This window comes from Emiliania huxleyi (assembly GCF_000372725.1).
Source record: "Emiliania huxleyi CCMP1516 chromosome Unknown EMIHUscaffold_204, whole genome shotgun sequence".
Lineage (NCBI taxonomy): Eukaryota > Haptophyta > Isochrysidales > Noelaerhabdaceae > Emiliania > Emiliania huxleyi.
In genome coordinates this window covers 82,623-102,222 of record NW_005200562.1, presented here as the reverse complement: position 1 = coordinate 102,222, position 19,600 = coordinate 82,623, and the positions used below count along the sequence as shown (strand labels likewise).

General features: G+C 65.0%; 6 protein-coding genes across 6 annotated transcripts in view; 3 read left to right on the top strand and 3 right to left on the bottom strand.

Annotated features, from left to right (window-relative positions):
* The window catches only part of EMIHUDRAFT_234416 (hypothetical protein), a gene marked incomplete at both ends in the record, with an annotated part of 5,639 nt that extends 2,849 nt beyond the window's left edge, over positions 1-2,790 (top strand). The window contains 8 exons of the mRNA XM_005781268.1: positions 301-435; positions 504-551; positions 624-842; positions 1,160-1,347; positions 1,424-1,449; positions 2,029-2,171; positions 2,206-2,306; positions 2,718-2,790. Coding sequence (XP_005781325.1) covers positions 301-435; positions 504-551; positions 624-842; positions 1,160-1,347; positions 1,424-1,449; positions 2,029-2,171; positions 2,206-2,306; positions 2,718-2,790 — 933 coding nt within the window. The remainder of the gene's footprint in view (positions 1-300; positions 436-503; positions 552-623; positions 843-1,159; positions 1,348-1,423; positions 1,450-2,028; positions 2,172-2,205; positions 2,307-2,717) is intronic.
* A 2,103-nt stretch (positions 2,791-4,893) lies between these two features.
* EMIHUDRAFT_468634 (hypothetical protein) lies at positions 4,894-6,566 on the top strand (the record flags this gene model as incomplete). The annotated part of the gene is made up of 4 exons (XM_005781267.1): positions 4,894-5,354; positions 5,429-5,771; positions 5,843-6,200; positions 6,288-6,566. 4 exons carry the CDS (start codon positions 4,894-4,896, stop codon positions 6,551-6,553), a joined length of 1,428 nt encoding a protein of 475 aa, XP_005781324.1. The 3' UTR covers positions 6,554-6,566.
* An 850-nt stretch (positions 6,567-7,416) lies between these two features.
* On the bottom strand, positions 7,417-10,317 carry EMIHUDRAFT_234412 (hypothetical protein; the record flags this gene model as incomplete). The annotated part of the gene is made up of 3 exons (XM_005781266.1): positions 7,417-8,079; positions 9,950-9,990; positions 10,221-10,317. 3 exons carry the CDS (start codon positions 10,315-10,317, stop codon positions 7,417-7,419), a joined length of 801 nt encoding a protein of 266 aa, XP_005781323.1.
* A 1,330-nt stretch (positions 10,318-11,647) lies between these two features.
* On the top strand, positions 11,648-12,739 carry EMIHUDRAFT_72948 (putative AFH1-interacting protein; the record flags this gene model as incomplete). The annotated part of the gene is made up of 3 exons (XM_005781265.1): positions 11,648-11,806; positions 11,954-12,019; positions 12,137-12,739. Coding segments are annotated over 3 exons (828 nt in total), but the record flags the coding sequence as incomplete, so codon positions are not given.
* A 2,067-nt stretch (positions 12,740-14,806) lies between these two features.
* On the bottom strand, positions 14,807-15,357 carry EMIHUDRAFT_234410 (hypothetical protein; the record flags this gene model as incomplete). Its single annotated transcript, XM_005781264.1, has 3 exons — positions 14,807-14,859; positions 14,993-15,212; positions 15,331-15,357. The coding sequence occupies 3 exons, from the start codon at positions 15,355-15,357 to the stop codon at positions 14,807-14,809; spliced, it is 300 nt and encodes a 99-aa protein (XP_005781321.1).
* A 3,012-nt stretch (positions 15,358-18,369) lies between these two features.
* The window catches only part of EMIHUDRAFT_442875 (hypothetical protein), a 2,034-nt gene continuing 803 nt past the window's right edge, over positions 18,370-19,600 (bottom strand). The window contains exons 4-6 of the mRNA XM_005781263.1: positions 19,009-19,086; positions 18,860-18,916; positions 18,370-18,792 (exon numbers count right to left, since the gene is read on the bottom strand). Of these exons, the coding sequence (XP_005781320.1) occupies positions 18,529-18,792; positions 18,860-18,916; positions 19,009-19,086 (399 nt within the window). The 3' untranslated portion in view covers positions 18,370-18,528. The remainder of the gene's footprint in view (positions 18,793-18,859; positions 18,917-19,008; positions 19,087-19,600) is intronic.

Here is a 19,600-nt window from a genome sequence, read left to right as displayed (position 1 = left end):
GGGGGGGGAGGGGCTGCTCGCGCAGACGCGGTTCTGCCCGTTAGTTACTGGTGCATTCTTGGTCGTCAACAGGCGAGGGCGGAGCTGCTCTCGCAGACGCGGGCCGCGGCAGACGCGTCGCTGCCCGCCGCCGCCGCGCGCCGGATCTTCGACAGCGCGCAGCTGGCGGCGGTGGCGGCGATGGAGGCGCAGTGGTAGAGCCCTGAGTTAGCATTGCGAGGAGTTGAGACCGAGAACTGCAGGCACCGTGCTACGAGCCTTACGACTAGTGGTACTAATAGTTAGTGACGAGGACTGCAGGCGCAGTGCTACGAGCCCTTCCTTCGCTCGGACCACTTTTCGTACATCCTGGAGCTCAAGGCGAAGGAGGGGGTGGTGCCGGGGCTGCCCGACTTTCGGCTGCTGCGCGTGCTTGGCCAGGGAGGGTTCGGGCAGGTGCGGCAGGTTGATTGGTAGCTGAGAATGAATCGGTCTGCATCAAGCTCTTCGGCGCTTCCGGTCAGGTGCTCGAGGTGGTCAAGCGGGACTGCGGCAAGCGGTACGCGATGAAGGTGATGCACACCAGGAGACGAGTCATTCTTGAATTGAGTCATTACTTATTACTCGACTGAGTTGAGTTGAAGGTGATGCACAAGGAGATGATGCGGCGCTGCCTCGGCTCCTCGTGGCGCAAGAAGATCTGGCTCGAGAAGGACCTGATGGCGTCGCTCTCGCACCCGCTGCTGGTCAACCTGCACTACTCCTTCCAGAACCAAGAGTTCCTCGTCCTCGTCATGGACTTGGTGCCCGCGGGCGACCTCTCCGAGTTCGTTCTCACCAAGAAGCGACTCACGCCGGACCAGGTCGCCCAAACACCTCCACCCAAACACCTCCTCCCAACCCCTCCTCCCAACCCCTCCTCCCAACCCCTCCTCCCAACACCTCCTCTCCTCTCGCCGCAGCTCCCCACGAGGCGGCTCACCTCCCCATCTCTCCCCATCTCTCCCCATATCTCCCCATACCTCCCCATCTCTCCCCATCTCTCCAAATATCTCCCCATATCTCCCCATATCTCCCCACATCTCCCCACATCTCCCCATATCTCCCCATATCTCCCCACGAGGCGGCTCACCTCGGGGCCAGCCCACGCCTCCTCCCTGCCCGCCCTCCCTCCGGCCAGGTCCGGTTCGTGGTGATGGAGACGGTCTGCGTGATAGCGTACATGCACCAGGCGTCGGTGCTATACCGCGACCTCAAGCCCGAGAACCTGCTCATCGACGAGCAAGGCCACATCCGGCTCATCGACATGGGCCTCGCAGCGCGCGTGACAAAGAAGTCGCCCAAGCGCCGCTCGCGCGTCGGCACAGAGTCCTCGCGGCGGCGCCGCCCCCCCCAAAAGAAATCCGTGCGGCCCACCCGCCGCCTCTGTTTTGTTTCGCGGTAGGGACGGACTGCTACATGGCGCCCGAGGTGCGGTGGGCCAAGGACCGGCGCGAGCAGTACGGGTTCTCGTGCGACTAATTAACTAGCCATTAATTAATTAGTTAATTAATTAATTAGGCGCGAGCAGTACGGATTCTCGTGCGACTGGTACACCGTCGGCGTGCTGACCTACGAGTTCTCCGCCGGCACCCTCACCCTCACCCTCACCCTCACCCTAACCCCTCACCCTAACCCTGACCCCTCACCCTCAACCTAACCCCTCACCCTAACCCTGACCCGTAACCCCTAACCCTAACCCCTTAACCCTAACCCTAACCCCTAGCCCTAACGAGCTCTCGGCCGGCCCCGCCCCCGCTCCACCACACACGCGGAGCACGACTGTGAAGACTGAGTGTGAGTGAGCTCGGCCAGGCACCGTCCCGTTCAGCCACCCCGAGCACTAATCTCCCCATCTCTCCCCATCTCTCCCCATGCAGGCACCGTCCCGTTCAGCCACCCCGAGCACTAATCTCCCCATCTCTCCCCATCTCTCCCCATGCAGGCACCGTCCCGTTCAGCCACCCCGAGCACTAATCTCCCCATATCTCCCCATCTCTCCCCATGCAGGCACCGTCCCGTTCAGCCACCCCGAATACGACTGCCCCGTCTACCGGCACCACGAGTTTGCGGACTCGCAGTGCGAGGCGCTCGTCAAGGCGCTGCTGGACCAGGCTCCACAAGACGGCGCCGAGACGGGAGCCACTGCAGAAGTAGTAGTCCTCACGGCTCATGTCGCTCGACCAGGACCACAAGACGCGGCTCGGGTGCGGGGCGAGGGGCGTCAGCGAGCTGCTCGACCACCCGTACTGGCGCGGCATCGAGTGGGAGCTAGTGCCGCTCAAGAAGTTCGACTCGCCGTGCAAGGGCCTCAAGGGCCCGCGCAAGCAGAAGCGGGAGGGCGAGAAGAAGGCGGCCGCACACACCCGCCGCGCCCCCACCCGCCGCCACGCACGCTAGAGCATCGCAGTTGATGCTACAGGCCGAGCAGATCGCCGCGGACATCAACGAAGCTGGCGCCGAGGGCGGCGGAGAGGAGCATGCCGTCGGCAACTGGCGACACCTCCTAGACACTCCCCAAAGACTTCCTAGACACTTCCCAGAGGAGCATGCCGTCGGCAACTGGTGACACTTCCTAGACACTTCCTAGACACTCCCCAGACAACTCCCTAGCACTTCCTAGACACTTCCTAGACACTCCCTGGACACTCCCTCGACCTCCCCCCCCCCCCTGCCTGACGGGTTCCCCCCTCTGCCAGGGACTTTGTGTCCCCGAACGCCGTCATCGAGGAGTACATGGAGAACATCTACCTCTGCGTCTCCTCGATCTGAGGCCTCGCCTATTCGCCCGCCGCCGCCGCCCCCCCCCCTGCCCCCTCCACTACCGGAGAGAAGGAGCGGCTGCTGGCGATGGCGCCGGCTTCACGCGCCCGCCGCGGGGTCTGCCCGCTTCGACCGCATGCGCCTCTACCTCTGCCGCGCGCCTCGAGGCGGCTCCCCGGGGCAGTAGCCCTCTGGCGTGTGCGCGTCTGGACCTATCGCATCACTTGCGCGGCCGTAACCCGGCGCCGCACAATCTATCCGACTGAGTCTCTTGCTCGCTCTGGAGCGAGACTGCTCTTCCCATGGGTGTGTTCTGCAGCTCTGCGTCTGTCTCTCGGTGGGACCCCCTCCCTCGCTCTCTGTCTCTCTCGCTCTGGAGGTTCTCCTTTTTGTTCATATACTTACTACTGCGGGGCACACTGAACTCAGAACTGAGCACTGAGGTACTTGACCCACGAAAATAGTTTTGCGGCCCCGCCCGCGCGCGGGGTCCGACGGTGCGACTGGGGGGCCGCCATAAAAGTAAAGCCGCCGTGGGTAGGTACAGGAGCGCACCACCACCAGCCCACAGGCTCTGCCTCTGGGGCGGTGGCGCCACTTGAGTGCACACCTCCGGTACGGCTCGTCAGTGGCACACCCGAGACGTTCGAGACTCGACCCTGATCCCTCGTCGACACAAACCGAGGTCTCATGGTACCACGTCCTGTCTGGGAGCTCTTCCCGTCTGACGGCCTGGACGCTGGAGCCCCTTATCGTTGGCTTCACGAGGATGAGCGCGCAACGACCAAACACCTGCCAATAGCAATACATTTCGGCCCTCACCTTTCACCACCCTCCACCCACGAACTCGAGCACTGGCAGGAGCCCACCGCCGAGTCCAAGGTCGCCGAGTGCGTGCCGGAGGAGGAGCGGCCCCTGCTCGAGCGGCCCCTGCTCCAGGGCGCGAGTCGACGAGACGTGGAGCAGCGCCGCGAATGGCGCATTTGCCGTCCGCGCCGCCGTCGTCGCCGCCATCGCTTGCGCTCCCGCTCGCCGAGAGCAGAGCACCGCGAGTGCGCAGCAGGCCTGGACACAGAATGGACGGCGAGCTTCTCCACAGGCCACGGTGGCCGGCATGTGAATGTGTAGGTGAGCGTCTGGCTGAGCATTCACCTGCAGATGACCGGGCGCCCGGAGCGCCGATATCGCCGGCGCTCTCGCGGTGCTTCGGTGCTCGAGCGCGCTCAACGTTGTGGTCGTTCAGGGCGGCTCGCACAGCGCCCGCAGGCACACACACACACACACACACACACACACACACACACACACACACACACACACACACACACACACACACACACAGCCCCTTCCCCTTCCCCTTCAAGACCGCACAAGGGCGAGGACACGCGCAGGGGCCGCACCTCTAGCGAAGCCCACAGAGTGGGAGACTCCTATCACCGCCCTGCCACCCACGTGAGCCTTTTGGCCGCCTCTGTCAGTGGGCCCGTGGTAGTGAGAGACTGCTGGTGAGAAGCCGGAGGAAGGTCGCTAGTCGAGAGAGATCGCCAGTGGAATAGGGAGTCCACCGTGCTGCGAGCCTGTCGCTGTCCCTTGTCAGGAGCAGGAGAACTAGGAGAGCGCAACCAGTAGGAGGCCCGCGCCTGCCCCCGTGCCGCCGGGTGCAACCTGTCCTATACGAGAGAGGAGTCCCTGGGACCCTGTCGTGTGGGTGAACCCTGCCCAGCCCCCCAGCCCCCCTCCGTGTCGCGATGCGCTCCCCGCTCCCGTTCCCCTGTGTCCCTGATCGTCCTTACAAGATCCTGCTCGTCAGGTGGGGACCCTGTCCTTCTCCCACCCCTCGCTTGGCGTGCCCGTTTTATTTATTTATTTATTGCGCTCCGGGCTTCCCCTAGCGGCGGAACGCCCCCTCTACTCGGGGCTAGTAGACACCAGACACTAGCACGACAACACACACATCCCTCACTGACATCACCGCTCGGAACCCCCCCTCCGCGCACGGTCTGATTGATTGACGGTCTCGTTTTGAAGGCGCTCTCAAAAAAAATAAAGAGACGAGGCATGATCAAAGCCGGCTGCACCTGGGCGCGTCCCCGACACAAGGCCTACTGAGATATGAAGGCAAGCAAGTCCACCGCCGACGACGCGGCACCGCAGCACTCGGTCGAGCTGGTGAGCCTCGAGAACGCGGCCGCGGCCGCCTACGAAGCCGGCTGCTCGCCCGATCGCATTCACGGCGCTGTGCACGCAGCGCTCGTCCGTGCGGGCGCGCCGCAGCTCGGCCACAACCCGGCCGAGTTCGGCCTCCTCCCAGTGATTGGCTCGCCCGGCCTGCTCCTCGGCTTCTGCAGCGGCTGCCTTTATCACGTCTGTGGCATCGGGCTCTGGTGCTTGTCAACTTCGGTGGGCGGAGCGCCGCTCGGCGTGCTTGCCGGAGGCGCATACTCGGGCTTCCTCTTCTTTCATGGCCGGTACCTCGGCCGCCAGGACGGCGGCGGCGCGCCCGCGGCGTCCGCCTCCGACATCTTCTACTTTGCCGGCGCCATGTCCTCGTCCATTGTCGCCGTACAGCTGTGGTGCGTGCCACCACCCGGCGACCACACGCCATCAACGCCCGCGGTGCGTCCACACCCTTCGAATCTGTGGGTAGGGACGCCATCGTCCAAGCCATCGACGGGGACGGCCGCGTGTCGGGGCCCGCCTGCGCCGGCGTCGCCTCCCTCTACCTCCTGCTCGTCCCGCTGCCGCAAGTGGCGCTCGCCGTGCTAATCTGGCGCCGCTCGCAGCGCGCGGTCGCATCGATGCCGCTCCTCCTCTATCTCGGCTTCCTGCAGAGCGGCGTTGTGCTCTGGTGCATTGCTCGCGACGCCTCCTCGTCCTCCTCCTGTGACGGCGGAAGCCTCTCCGAAACCTTTCCACGCCTCTGGTCGCTCCTCTTCTCGGCCTGCTGGTGCGTCTCCCTGCTCGTGATGCGGCACACCGATCGGCTCAAGGCGCGCTCGTTCGGCGCGCCACAGGAGGCAGGGCAGCGGCGCGATGCGCGCGCGATATGTGGACCCTGTAGGCTCCAGCCTTTGCGTGGGGCGCCACTCTGCCCGCCGTCGTCTACTTTCTTCTCCTGCACAACGCGCTCGGCCTCCTCTGGCCGTGGCAAGACGTCGAGCCCGCCCCCGAGCCCGCTGGGTGGCCTCCCGCCTACTGGTCGGAGGTTGACCACTCCACCGACAGCGAGTGGTTTTGGCAGACAGATATGTACCCGCCCGCCCCGCCCCCGCCGCCCCCGCCTCCCGGCATCGACCGGCTCGTCGCCACCTCGCACGACCTCTGGCGCTGGCTCCTCTTCAACGCGCTCGGCGTGGCCCCGACGGTCGTGCATGGCATGCTCGGCGGCGGCGGCCTCCTCCTCCTCGTCGCCGCAACGGGTGTGCGGCCTCCGGACGCACCCCTCTCCATCTCGCCCCGCGCCGCCCGCTCGCGCCAACCCACTCGGGGCGTGTGTCTCGACGCAGGCATCCTGCTCGACGCGCTGCGCGTCCTCTCCGCGCTGCAGCTCCTCGTCTCGCCAGAGGCGCACACGCTGCACGCCTTCCTCTACCTCGCCACCTTTGGCGTGGTGGGCGCCCTCGTGATGGCGCTCGCCGCGGTGGTCACCGACAAGACGGTGCAGGCAAAGGCGCAGCAGATGACGGCCTCGCTCCTGGCCCCGCTGCGCAAGGGCGAGCGCACGGGGTCCGACGGAGGGAGCCGCGTCTCTCTGGGCACGCCGATGATGTGAGGGGAAGACCTGGGAAGAGGGGAAGGCGTATTTCTTCTCTTCTTCGCGGCGCGGAGGGAACCACACTGAAGCAGCTGACACAAGGGCCGGCCGCTTGCGTTGACCGCCTTGACGGGAGGGTGCGTGCCCCGGCGGCATGCTCAACGCCGAGTGGCCATGGCACCGATTCGGCGTGACGGGCGTCTACTCCTCTGTGCTCATGATGACGGGCCTCTCGATCAACGTGCTCGGCCCGGTCGGGCCTGTGCTCATGCGCCACCTCTCCGCCTCGCCGCACAGCATCGGCTCCATCTATTCGGCCGAGGGCCTCGGCAACTCCTCTCCCAGCCGTCCTCTCCCCTCCTCTGCTGCCAAGGGCGGAGGGCACCAGCTGGGAGGGCACCCTCCCGGCTCACCGCCTCGCCTCCTCTCTCGTCTGGCCGCCCGATGCGACGGGTGGAGGCAGCGCTCGTGGCAGCGTCGGCAGCTGCGCGGAAGCTAGTACGCGGGCTCGCGGGAGCGTCGGCGGCGCCGGTGGTCGCGGGGGGCGTGCCGGCGCAGGCAATGGCAACCGGGGCAGAGGTGGGGGCGCGCGCGGGAGGCGGAGAGCGTGGGGGAAGCCGTAGATCGTGTAGACCATTCCATGGCCATTACGGCTTTACGTAGGACTGTGGAGATAAGTGACGAGAGTTTTCGATGCTGCGCGGATCCGCGGTTTTCGGGTCGCGGGACTCAGAGTACAGAGAGTCACACTGGTGTAAGCCCCACAGGACTCGATCACAGGACAGCCTGTGGCTGCCGAGACACAGGCGAAAGACAAGACAGAGGCCGATCACAGCGAACAGATCCACCGCGCACACGCACACGCTCTTCATATCGTTTCCTCATGGGCGGCGCGATGTGCGTTTGCGCACGTCGGCGGCGGCCCGCACCACCACCCTTGGCAGCACGAAACTGCGCCAGATGTCCGCCAGTTCTGGAGCCGCTCCCTCGCGGCCAACGAAGCGCTCCTCGTCCCAAGCGATCAGGTAGCCCAGCCGCATCACCTCGACCGCCCACTTGCGAGCCGCCTCCGGGAAGAGCTCGTGCGACTGCGGCGACCACTCCGCCGCCTTGAGGACCAGCCTGCCCACCTCCACCGCCTCGGCCGCTGGCTGCAGGTTGGCCGGCCTGAGGGCGGGGAGAGGCGGCTTCGGGTGTTCTGAGGGCGGGGAGAAGCGGCTTCGGGTGTTCAAGAGAGGATCCGGCGAGTCGGGGGGAGACCATTGCATAGCGCGCCTCAGTGCGAGTGCCTTGGCCTCGCCCGCCACGCGCACGCCGAAGCGGGCCGTCGAAGCGTTTGCGGAGACGACGAGGCAAACCTTGCCGTTGAGCGACGGCCGCGAGACGAGAGAGCGGATCTCGACTGTGGAACCGATGGCCGCAGCGGTCGGATCCGACTCGCTCCACGAGCAGAGGACGCGCGCCCGCTCGAGGGCAGAAGGCTCGCCGGAGGAAGAGTCAGCGCCGCCGCGCAGCAGCGTCCGCGCCCGGTCGACGGTGAGCGCCTGCGGAAGAGGGGCAATGGGCGTGAGGACAGCACGCTCACGCCTTCGGCCGCTAGTCTCGGGCAGGCCTCGAGATGCTGGAGCGGCGTCCAGCCGCGGCTGGCGACCAGCCAAGCGGCGAGGTCGGCGTGGCCTTCACCGTTTGCAACCTCCTCGGGCGTGCCAAAGGGCGTTGCGGCGCGGGAGGCGCCGTAGGAGGAGAGGAGCTTGGCGACCTCGATGTGGCCATTCAGGCACGCGACGAGCAGCGGCGTGGCGCCGTTCTGCTCGGCCTGATTGACCGCCGCGCCGGCCTTGAGGAGCAGCCGAACGCACTCGAGGCTGTTGTTCTCGCACGCGATGAGCAGCGGCGTGTCGCCGCCGTCCCTGGCTTGGTCGGTCGCTGCGCCAGCCTCGAGGAGCAGCTGGACGATGTCGAGGTGGCCCTTCTGGCACGCCATGGACAGCGGCGTGGCTCCGTTGTTGCAGGCTTGGTCGAACGCCGCGCCAGCCTCGAGAAGCAGCCGGGCGATCTCGAGGTGGCCCTGCTGGCACGCGATGCGCAGCGGCGTGGCGCCATTGTTGTAGGCTTGGTCGACCACCACCACCGCGCTGGCATCAAGGAGCAGCCGGACGCACTCGAGGTGGCCCTGATAGCATGCGATGTACAGCGGCGTGGTGCCTTCTTCATCAGCTTGATTAATCGCCGCGCTCGCCTCGAGAAGCAGCCGGACGCACTCGAGGTAGCCGTTCTGGCACGCGATGTACAGCGGCGTGGCGCCGTCGTCCTTGGCTTGGTTGACCGCCGCGCTCGCCTCGAGAAGCAGCCGGACGCACTGGTCATGGCCCTGCAGGCTCGCGACGTACAGCGGCGTGCGGCCTTCAAAATCCGCTTGGTCGGTCGCCGCGCCAGCCTCGAGGAGCAGCCGGACGCACTGAATCTGCCCCTCTTGGCACGCGATGTACAGCGCGGAAGCGCCGCCGCCATTTGTCGCCCCGATGCTCGCACCGCCTTCGAGCAGCAGCCGCACCGCCTCGGCCTGCCCGTGACGAGCGGCCCAGGTGAGCAGCGTGTGCTGCTTGTCGGTGTCGAGCCGCGCGTCGAGCGTGCCGCGCGTCCGTCGCCCGGAGAGGAGGGCGCGCAGCAAGGCCAGGTCGCCCCGAGCCAGGTCGGCGAGTGTTGGGCTGGCGTTGGACATCTGGACATATAAAGAACTAGCTGAGGGGCTCGCTAAACGCTCGCCGAGCTCCATGCTGTGCAACACCAACTAATCGTCAGGGGCGCGGAGAGCGCAGTGCACTGCGGTGAGGCTGCGCAGCGGGGGCTCGCCCCCTGCACCGCGGCGCGCTCAGCGGCGTAGGGGAGAGGGCGGTCGGTGGCGGCGGCGGCGAGGCGCGAGGCGGTGGCGGCGGTGGTGCGGGCGGCGGGATGACAGGGGAGGCGGCGGGATTGACAGGGGAGGCGGCGGCCACGCTCGAGCGGAGCGGCGCGAGAAGGGGGGGGGCGGCGGCGAGGCGCCGGTGAGCGAGGCGCCCGCGCCATCAGAGGGACGCCGCCGCGAGATGGAGGGCGGCGGTGACGGAGGCGAGGGGCGAGGCGGCGGCGGTGGCGGCGGCGGCGAGAACGGCGGCACCGAGTTTGTCTCGGTGAGCGGAGCGGCGGCGGGAGGAGGAGCAGCGGCGGCGCTCGCTCGCTGTTGACGGGAGCGCTTTTGAGCCTGGGAGCCCATGCCACTGCGACCGGCGTGGCCGGGAACGGAGATCGCGCGCGCGCCGCCACTCACGACGCGCGCGCGATCTTCGCGGAGTCGGGTCCCCAGAGGGAAGCGGTCTTCTCGGCCGACGTCCAGCGGCGCGCAAGGAAGCAGGCGCAGCGGAGGCGGCCTAGCACCGGCTCGGCGCCGGGCGGTTGCGCTGCCCGCGAGCCGCGTCCTGAGCCTCGGCAGCGCGCTGCGCGGCGCGGCGCTCGCGCCGCTGCGGTTCCGAGAGCGGCATGATGGTAGGACCAGCTGAAGCTCGAGACTCCTCGGTATCACGAATTGCGCAGGTCACGGGGATAAACGGCGGACAACGCGAGGCCCTTATATCTTTAGATTCTTGAGCCTAATATAAAGAAAAGTGAGCTTGTTTAAGGTTCTCCGGGCCAGTTGGGGGGGGCAAACCCTGCCCGGCCCCTAGGACCCCAGGTAAGGCCCAGGTGTGGCCTAGGGCATCAGAAGGGACCAAGAGGAGTCCAGTCTGAGCCATCGTAGAGCCCATGTCTTTACCCCAGAAGGTCGCGTTCAAAAGCCCGGAACGGACGTTACAGTGGTGTCCGGCCGGCGCGATCACCGAGCTGTGACGCTCAGGGAAGCCTGATGAGGTACTAGTTTCTTTGCCCAGGCCTGGCCTACGACCCATGCTGGATCAGTGGAGCAAGGTTTGGGGAGAATCCCCCGGTCAGATCTTCAGATATTTTGACGGATGACCGAAAATGGGCAAAAACGGGGTGATTTTGGGGCAATCTGCGGCACACATACACACACGCCTCCCTTGCACTTTACCACTCACACCGCCGCCGCACTCTCGGGAGCGGGCAGCGGCGGCGGAGGAGAAGCTACGGCGGGTGACGACGCGGAGACGGCGCTGAGGGAGCGGCGACCGCGGCGCGACGGGAGGCGGTGCAGCTGCGGCGGCTGCCGCCGCCTCGGCTCGACAGCAGCTGCATGGCTAAGCCTCCCCTCCCCTCCCCTCCTCCCCGCCCGCCCGCCCGCCGCCCCCCCGCCCCCTCCCCTCGCCCGCGCACTGGCCACCGCCCTTCGCTCGTCTAGCGTATAGGTACTCCCGAGGGGGAGGGGAAGACGTAGGGCGCGCGCCACTGCGCTCGCCTTTCCCGAGGCCCTCCACCCTCACTACTCGCTGCCTACTCGCTGCCTCGAGGGAGGAGGGGAAGAAGTAGGGTTGAGCTAGCCTCGCCTTCCAACCGAGGCCCCTCCCCGAAAGGCAAGTATTAGCCACACGAAACCCGAGACCCCTCCCCCCCGCCCCGATCCTACGGGGATCGCAGGGGTCACTCCTCGGGAACTAGCCGGGGCAGTCGGAGAAGGGGCAACTCCGTGCACTGACGGTCGGCCGTCAGAAAACACGCCTCCGTGGCTCGGGTTACACCAATCCTCGCTACCCAACGCGGCCAAAGGATATCCACCTCGAGAACCTCGAGAGAGCGACGGAGGGCATTGTAACATTCTTTGCTCTTCCCGCCACCGGCGAGCCGCGCGAAAAATGTCCGATGATGCTGACCGGCCGACAAATTCTTTTCGCGCAGCGTCTCCATTTTTAGGCGCCATGTTCGCCTTGTTCGGCGCAACGCCGGCGGCGGGCGAGGACGAGGCGGCCGGCGGAGCAGAGCCGCTCGGGCCCGGCGCCGAGCGACCTCCCGGGCATCCGCCCGAGGCGGGCCTGGGAGGCGAGCAGCCGGCGGGGCAGGACGTGCAGCGCTTGCCGCTTAGCGAGCCGCGCAGCTTCACCTTTGGAGCGGCCGGGCCTCTCGGCATCACGGCAGACTGGTCGGTTCTCCTTGCGCTCAACGGCAGCGACAGTGCGTCCGCCGGCGGACCTGCGAGGCGAGCAGCTGAAGGGCCGAGACCTGCAGCGCGCCAAGCTGCCGGCGGCGAGGCTGGCGGGCGCGAACCTCAAGGGATCCGACCTGCGCGGCGCGGTGCTCGTGAAGGCGGTGCTGCAGGAGGGGCATGTCCTCGACCCGCCGGACGTGGAGGGCCTCGAGGGAGCGGCGCTCGGCAAGGCGTGGGCGGCGTGGCGGGAGAAGCGTGCTTTCTTCAAGCCGGCCGAGAAGCGCGCTTTCGGAGATTTTGACGCGGATACCTTGAGAATGTACGAGATGTTTATGGGCTTCAAGCGGGCGGCCAACCTCTCTGACGCCAAGCTGGCCGGCACCAGCCTGAAGGCCGCCGACCTGCGCATGGTGAATCTCGACTTCGTGGAGGGGTCCGAGGGCGTCGAGCTGCCGGCGGTGGAGGGGGAGAAGGGGAAGGAGCTGGGCGAGGCGTGGAGGGCGTGGGGCGATGCGCTGCGGCGGGAGCCGGGCGAGTCGGTGCGCGTCGTTGTGCTCATCTTTGCGAATCTGGCCGGCGCCTCTATGGAGGGGGCCCAGCTCCGCGGCGCGAAGCTCAAGAGGGCGCAGCTGCAGGGGGCAACTCTCCTTGGTAGGGCGCAGCTACAGGGGGCAGATCTCCGCAAGGCGAAGCTGCACCAGGGGGCATTTCTCCAGGGTGCGCAGCTGCAGGGGGCATTACTCGCCTATGCGGAGCTGCAGGGGGCACTTCTCTTCTCTCCGCAGCTACAGGGGGCAGATCTCGGGTGGGCAAAGCTACAGGGGGCATGGCGCCTCGAGGCGCAGCTGCAGGGGGCGAAGCTGCAGGGGGCGCAGCTGCAGGGGACAGTTCTCTTCGAGGCGCAGCTACAGGGGGCGAACCTCGATGGGGCGGTGCTCTCCAAGGCGGACCTCACCGGCGCCAACCTCGCCGGCGCCAACCTGAAGAATGCCGACTTGCGCGGCGCCGTCCTCACCGGCGTCATCCTCACGTCGGCCAACCTCGAGGGCGCCGACCTGCGCGGCGCCGACCTCACCGGCGCCATCCTCGAGACGGCGAACCTGATAGGTCCAGGTGATAGCCCTGGATAGGCAATGCATACGCCTCACTGGGCCTCGGATCGCCCGACCGCGTCCCGGTGCTCTGTGGTCGGATTTGTGACGCCGACGTACCGCGCCGCGGCCGGGGGCCCTCCGGAGGCCGAGGATGGCCGTGACGGACCGGGACGAGCTCTGGGAGGTTCAGTGTCAGTGTATATGAGATCAACCATGTGCACAATATCTCTCAGTCTAGCTAAGCCTGGGAAGGCGATGCCGGGGCCGTACAGCAGCTTGATGGTGCTTCGCCGGCGTGCGTCCCGGAGCGGTCCGGACGGGCGGTCCGGGGGACAAAATCGGGGGACAACGCCGACACCGCTCTGATTCGACTTTTTACTTCAAACAAAGACAGTGGCACGCGCCGCGGCGCGGTGCATGCCACTGTCAGGAGCGAGCTCTGTGTCTTGATTTGCCAACAATATACCAACACTGTCAGGAGCGGATCCGTCATTAGTCGTGTTCACGCCGGGATCGTGATCCCGACAACCTGGGCAGACTTCAGGCCAGCACATGAGGGTGGCGGTGTGCCTCTCTGGCTACGCGGACGTTATCGCGCTGCCTGCCTACCAACGTCACCTCCTCGCCGCATTCATGCCACTGCGATCTGACGCGTCGGTCACATTCGAGCTGCTCCTTCACCTCGACGGCACATTGCTGCACGAGAGCGACACCTCGCTTGTCTGAATACACGTCCCTCCTCTGATCTTTGCGCAGTTTGAATCCTCGTCCTGAAGTCCCTCGCTCTTCCAACCCGGTTCGTCTGTCCACGCTTGGCCCCGCCCTCCGAGCTCGTCCCAACCTCTCGTCTCCCACATCCACTGTCGTCCACCCCATGAACCTGTCGATCTCCTCGCTGCCCACGCCCTCGTTCCCCATGTACTCCAGCATAAGCTCGTCGTCCTCCTCAGCGTAGCTCCCTCCTCCCACCATGTCGCCTCTCGACTCCTCTCCATCAATCCCCCTCCGCCCACTGCTCCCCGTTGCCTCGCTATCGCCTCCCCTCTCCACTTCCATCTGAACTTCTTCTCTCTGCTCTCCACTGACCAACTGATTGACCGACTGACTCAAGTACTGATTGACTGAATGACTGCCTTGACCCCACCCTGAATGCGAAATTCTCGCTCCTCTGTCCACCTTAGCCTTCTTTCTGCCTGTCCTATGCCCAACCCGCCTCCACATCTCCACCTCCTCATCACACACACACTTACACACACACACGTTGGGCGAGAACCTGTACCGCACGACCAAGGTGTTTGGGCCGATGTGGGAGAAGCAAAAGGCGCGCGCAGCACCCCGCGCCGCGCCGCGGCATCGGCCACTGCAGCACTCACGCGCTTTGATGCAATTTTAGGAACGAGAAAAACAATTCCTTTCCGAAAGGAAACTCGTAACGGCCCCTACAGCGAAGCGGTTGCACGTTGAGAGAGATTGTCATGTTTGTCACAACTGGTTAGTTTATTGATTTGCAAATAACAATTGTTTGAGATCCATTGGCGCTTGGTTGTCAGTCTGTGAGGACCTCTGTGAGGACATCTTGGGCTGAGGCATCTTGTCTCCACTTTTTTTGTGAGGACCTCTCTGCGTGCAAGTCCAAGAGGTCCTAGAAGAGGTCCTCAGTCCAAGAGCCAAGAGGTCCTCCTCTGACAGCGCCATCGCGTTGCAATGCTGCTCGCCCTGCAGGAAGCGAGCTCTCACCGATGGCCCATATTAGAGAGGCAAGGCGCTGCTCGCGAGGTCACAGCCTCGTCTCGATGGCGCCCACCATGCAGTCGACCAGTGATAAGAAGATAAAACGCTGCCTAGCACGCCGCCCTAGGACGACGAGAGGGAAAAGGGTACTCAGGACATGGTGGCACACCACTCACATAGAAAAGCAATGTCTGAGGCTAGTCCAGGATCGCCGGCGAGACGCAGAAAAGAAAAATTTTTTCCACGAAGGTCGGCTACTTCATGCTTGCACGACTTGGATGTCGCACATTGTGATTTCAAAGTGATTCGTCCGATTGGTATGTCTGGTTTTGCATTTTAGTCTGCAAATGGGTGGTGGGCGACATCGTTAGGTTATAAATTGGCAGTAAATTGGGTGGTGGGCGCCATCGAGACGAGGCTGTGACCTCGTAAGCAGCGCGCCTTGCCTCTCTAATATGGGCCACCCGTGAGAGCTCGCTCCGGCAGCAGCATTTGCGCCGCGCGATCCGCGCCTGTCAGTGTGTGAGGACCTCTGTGAGGACCTCTTGGGCTGAGGACCTCTGGGCTGAGGAAGCTGGAAGCTGCCTGGCAGCGTGTTTGGCAGCGTGGTCCGCGCTGTGGCCTGCGGCACGTCTGCGTGCAGCCGCTGCTCGCACCCGTCCACATAGAAGGAGAGCCACGGCGGGGAGATGGCGCGGCAGCCCAGCTCGTGCTGACCGAACGCCGTCAGCGCGTCGGTCAGCGCCGCAAAGGCGTCCTCATCAAAGTAGGAGGCAGCCTGCGTCCGGTGCAGCGTGTACTGCGATGCGCTTCTGCTGGGACTACTGGCGTCCACACAGACACGGTGGGGCGGCGGCTGGCCGGCGTTTTTCTTTTTCAGCGCCGAGCTGTGACACTTGACAGCCAGCCGATGTCTGCGTCATTCCTCGCCGCTGTGGAAGACCGTACTAGCGCATCTCAAGCCGACTCGGCGCAAGAAGTCAGATCCCGCATCCTCGCGGAGAACACAGCCTTATGCAACATGCGCACGGCTGTAGGAGACACCTGGCGCGGGGTTCGCGAGATCTCTTGCGAAGCGCTGGTCAGCGACTTCGACGTGCCAATCGACATCGTGCTGCAGCAGATTTGGCCACAGTCCCAGCTGCGCGCATGCTGCATGCGCTCCCTGTGCGATCTCAATATTGAGCTTCTGACACGTTTGGCGGAACTACTGCTCGACGTCTCAGCTCATCATCAGCACCATGGTCTCCCTCTCGGTATGCCTCCGGTGGTGGGGGCCCTCGAGGGCGTCGGGCTGCAGGTCTACGCGAGCGCCTTTGAGGAGCTGGGGTTCACTGATTTGGGCTACCTCCTCAGTATGAGCACCGAGGAGCGGGCGCAACTCGCGGAGCGCGTCGCGATGCGGCCCGGACATGCAGCAAAATTCACCCGATATGGCTTCTCAGCCAGGAGCTCTAAGGCATGGGCTCTCACTCCAGGAAAGTTCACCTCGTGGGGAACCTCCAGCCAGCCTACTGACGCGGGCGCAGACCCCGTCGTTCTTGATTATCGTCTCGTTCCAGCTGAGCAATACCTCGTGAGCTCCTTCAAGGGCCGGTTCGACTGGATTGCCGAAGAGGACGTGCTTGCCGACACCGCACTGTCCCAGGCGATACAGGTGTTCGAGGCTAAGGATGACGCAACGCGCGCGTCCGACCTGCGAGCTTTCCTGGAGGCTGCCAACAAGATTGACAAAGGCTGCGCGGAGGCGGCCACGAAACTTCTCCTGAATGGGCTCGAGCTTGCAAAGCATGCGTGTATGGAGGGCGAGAAGGCGATCGGAAAGTGCTCCCGACACATTTCATCTCTGAGCGAGCAAGAAGGCTCGCCGCCTGCTCCGACCCCACCGCCTCTCCAGCTGCAGGCAACAAACCTCACCTTTCCGATCCAAATCATCCGTTCGATGCTGCAGGCGGCCACTGGTCGCTCTCTCAGCCACGATGCCGCCATTTTTGTCAGTGCCGTACTGGAATACCTTACCGCTGAGCTGCTTGAGCTCTCTGGCAACGCACACGATCGCATGGAGCCTTCTCGCAAAGACAGGAAATGCATTACTGTGCAGCATCTGGTCAATGCCATCGACAACGACGAGGAGCTTAACCTCCTGTGCTGCAGCGGCGGTTCGATCAACTTCAACAGCCCGTACTGCTTTCTCGAGGCGCACCAGTGGGAAAAACGGATGCACGGTATGCTTGCGCAGAGCGCCGGCCACGCGACACGAGTGTCAGCAGTCCGGGAGCCGCCTTATGCCTTGAACCTGCCTGCGGCGGACCTGCTCAGGGAGCAAGGGATCAGTGACCACACATGGCGTCGCTTCGGAGAACACAGTGGAGAAATGTGCTTCTGCAACGGCCTCGCGCTTGATGGTACACGTCTGCGGTGGCTCTCGGATCTCGTGGACGGCGGGCCTCGCGTTGCATGGGAGGGACTCCTCGATCTGCCAGCAGAGACGGTTTGCGCGCGCACGGGTGTGCGGCCCTTCCGTCCACTGACGCCGCCTGACGTGAACAGCAGCTTCTGGTTTGAGCAGCTCGGCTCGAGCTCTCATCGTGTGAGCTGGCCGATGGACCCTCCGAGTATGGCGACGGATGGCTCTGGCGTCCAGGAGTCGCAGCGACGCATCCCAGAGCTCATTAGTCCCCTCGTCGTCGGACGGCTCGCTGCGCGAGCTGGTGTGCTCTTGATCGTTCGCGACTCGCTTGATGAGCACGTACGCAAGACCGCGGTCGCTCACCTCGAAGACATGCTGAGAGAGGCAAGCCTACTCCAGGCGCAGCAAAGCGAGCCATGGGACAGGACCATTCGCCTCTGCCACGTCCTTGCCGCCGGGAGGATACGCGGCGAGGTGCTTCTCGGCAGTGGCAGTCTGCTTGAAGCCCTCTCCAAGGCGTGGTCCCGCCATCCAGGACAGCGAGCCAGAGCCATGGTCCCGGTGCGCGTGCCAAACGCGCCAGGTGGAGCCAGCAGCTGTATGGAGACCGTTTCGCTTGAGGCGCTTCCTGATGAGCTACTGCATGAGGTGGACGCAATCCTGCGCGCGACGAGCACCCAGGGTGCCTTGCGAATGCGACAGACGAGCAAGGCGCTCAACGATCGGCTGAAGCCATTGGCCGGTGTTTTGGTGGAGCGCGCATGGATTCGGAAGGTGCGTGCTCAGCAGGCTGAGAGGCGAACTCCCGACCTCGTCAGCGAGCGTGAACGCGAAGCAGCGCTCGTGGAGGCGGAGGCATCGCTTGATTCGCAGGTGTACCAGCAGGAGGTTGCGGCGGCGCAGATGATGGAGAGGGAGGCGGCGGAGCGGCGGGCGACACCAGGTGCGACGGCCCTTCTCGAGGCCTTCGCACAGATCCAGATGGCCCATGGCGTAGAGACCGTGGTCGTGAACCGGCGGGCTCACATGGCAGCGGCGGCCTTCATCAGAGACGAGCAACACTGTGCCACGCCCGCGATGCCGTTTCTGGATTTCTGCGATCTGGTCCGCTTGATCGCGCGCCAGGCCAAGCTCGAGAAGGTGACGTACGAGGCAACGGCCATGGCAGCCCTCTGCACCCTGCTAGAGGCCAGGTTGACAGCGATCCTCGAGGTGGCCAATCTGAATGCTATAAGCGCGCATCGCCTGTACGTTGCGCCAAAGGATTTCGAGCTTGCTCGGCGAGGAATGGGGCTTCGTTGTTAGAGCACTAGAGACCAGGTACTGTGTGTACTTGTTACGTGAAAACCCGCTGGGACCCGGACGCCAGCACACACGGCTATATTTCATGGCGGGCCGCCTAGGCGAGCCCGCCGCCGATGCCGTTCAGGACCAAGAGCCTCGGCTTGGCAGAGCTTGCCGCCGCGTGCAGCCTCTCCCGCACCCTCGCAAGCCGCGCCTCCGTTGGTAAAAGAATGAAAACACACAGGACATCAAATGTAGCTGTAAGCGTACGTCAGATATAGAACTCTGGGTGCCGCATACCCTAGATGGTACACCATCGCTATAGCGTTATTAGCGAGAGGAAGCACTGGCAAATGTACAGGAAGTTGGGAGTGTGTGCAAGAGAGCGCTTGCCTGCAGCTCACGCCGAGGCCGTGCTGCAGGCCGCGCCGAGGCGGGTGTCGTTGCTGCCGCCGGCGGTGGCGGCCCCCACGCCGGCGTTGCCCGTGACGGCGAGCTTCTTGAGGTGCGAGCTGTTCCACCAGAAGGCGTCGCGGCCGAGCACGCGGCGCAGCGCGGGCGCAAAGGCGGAGAGGGGCAGGCTCGGGTATGCGGGGTCGAAGGCGGCCTGGTCGTACTCGTTCCACCGCACCGCCGCGGCGTAGTGCTCCGAGCCCGAGAGCGCCTTAGACAGAGATATTTCCTTTTTAGCCACGGGTATTTCCTTTTGGGTGCTCCGTGCCCGAGAGCGCCTCGCGGGCGTTACGGTCGCCGCCAAAGTGGTGGTAGTAGTAGAAGCCCTGGAAGACCTCGTGGTGGCGCGGCGCGAGAGATTAGGCGAGATCAGCCGAGATCAGCCGAGATCAGCCGAGATCAGCCGAGATTCGGATCTGGAAGAGACCTCGTGGTGGTGGAGCACGAACCACGCCTCCGGAGAGATGTACGGGGCAAGCATCGCGGCGACCGACTCGCCGTGCGCCTAGAGGCGAATGTGCGCGCCGATCTCGGGGCGCTCCTGTCCCGGCAGGGCGAGTGGGGGCGGGCGGGCGGGCGGGGGGGGGGGGGGGGGGCCCCCAATCCCTTTTGGGGGGGGGGGGGGATCCCGCCCCTAGTCCCGGGGGCCTTTGGGTGGAGGGTCCCCCTCACGTCGGGGAAAAACGGGGGGACAACCTAAAAAGGAAACCCCCCCCCCCAAAAAAATACCCCCCCCCCCGGGGAAAAACGGGCCAAAAAACAGGTCCTCCCCCTCCCCCCCCCGCATCGGGGGGTTCGCCGTTTGCACTCCGGGGGGGTACAAATCCACGGGGTGGCCAAAGGGGGCCCCTGTTCCCCCCCCCCCCCTGTAAAAAGGGCCCCCCCCCCCCGGGCCGGCCCCTTGGGGAAAAAACTTCCCTTTTGGGTGTCAAGCAAGGGAGAAAAGCCCTCGGGAATCCCCTCCCAAACCTCCCCCGGGGATTCGGGGGCCATCAATTCCAAAACGGGGGCCCCGGGCC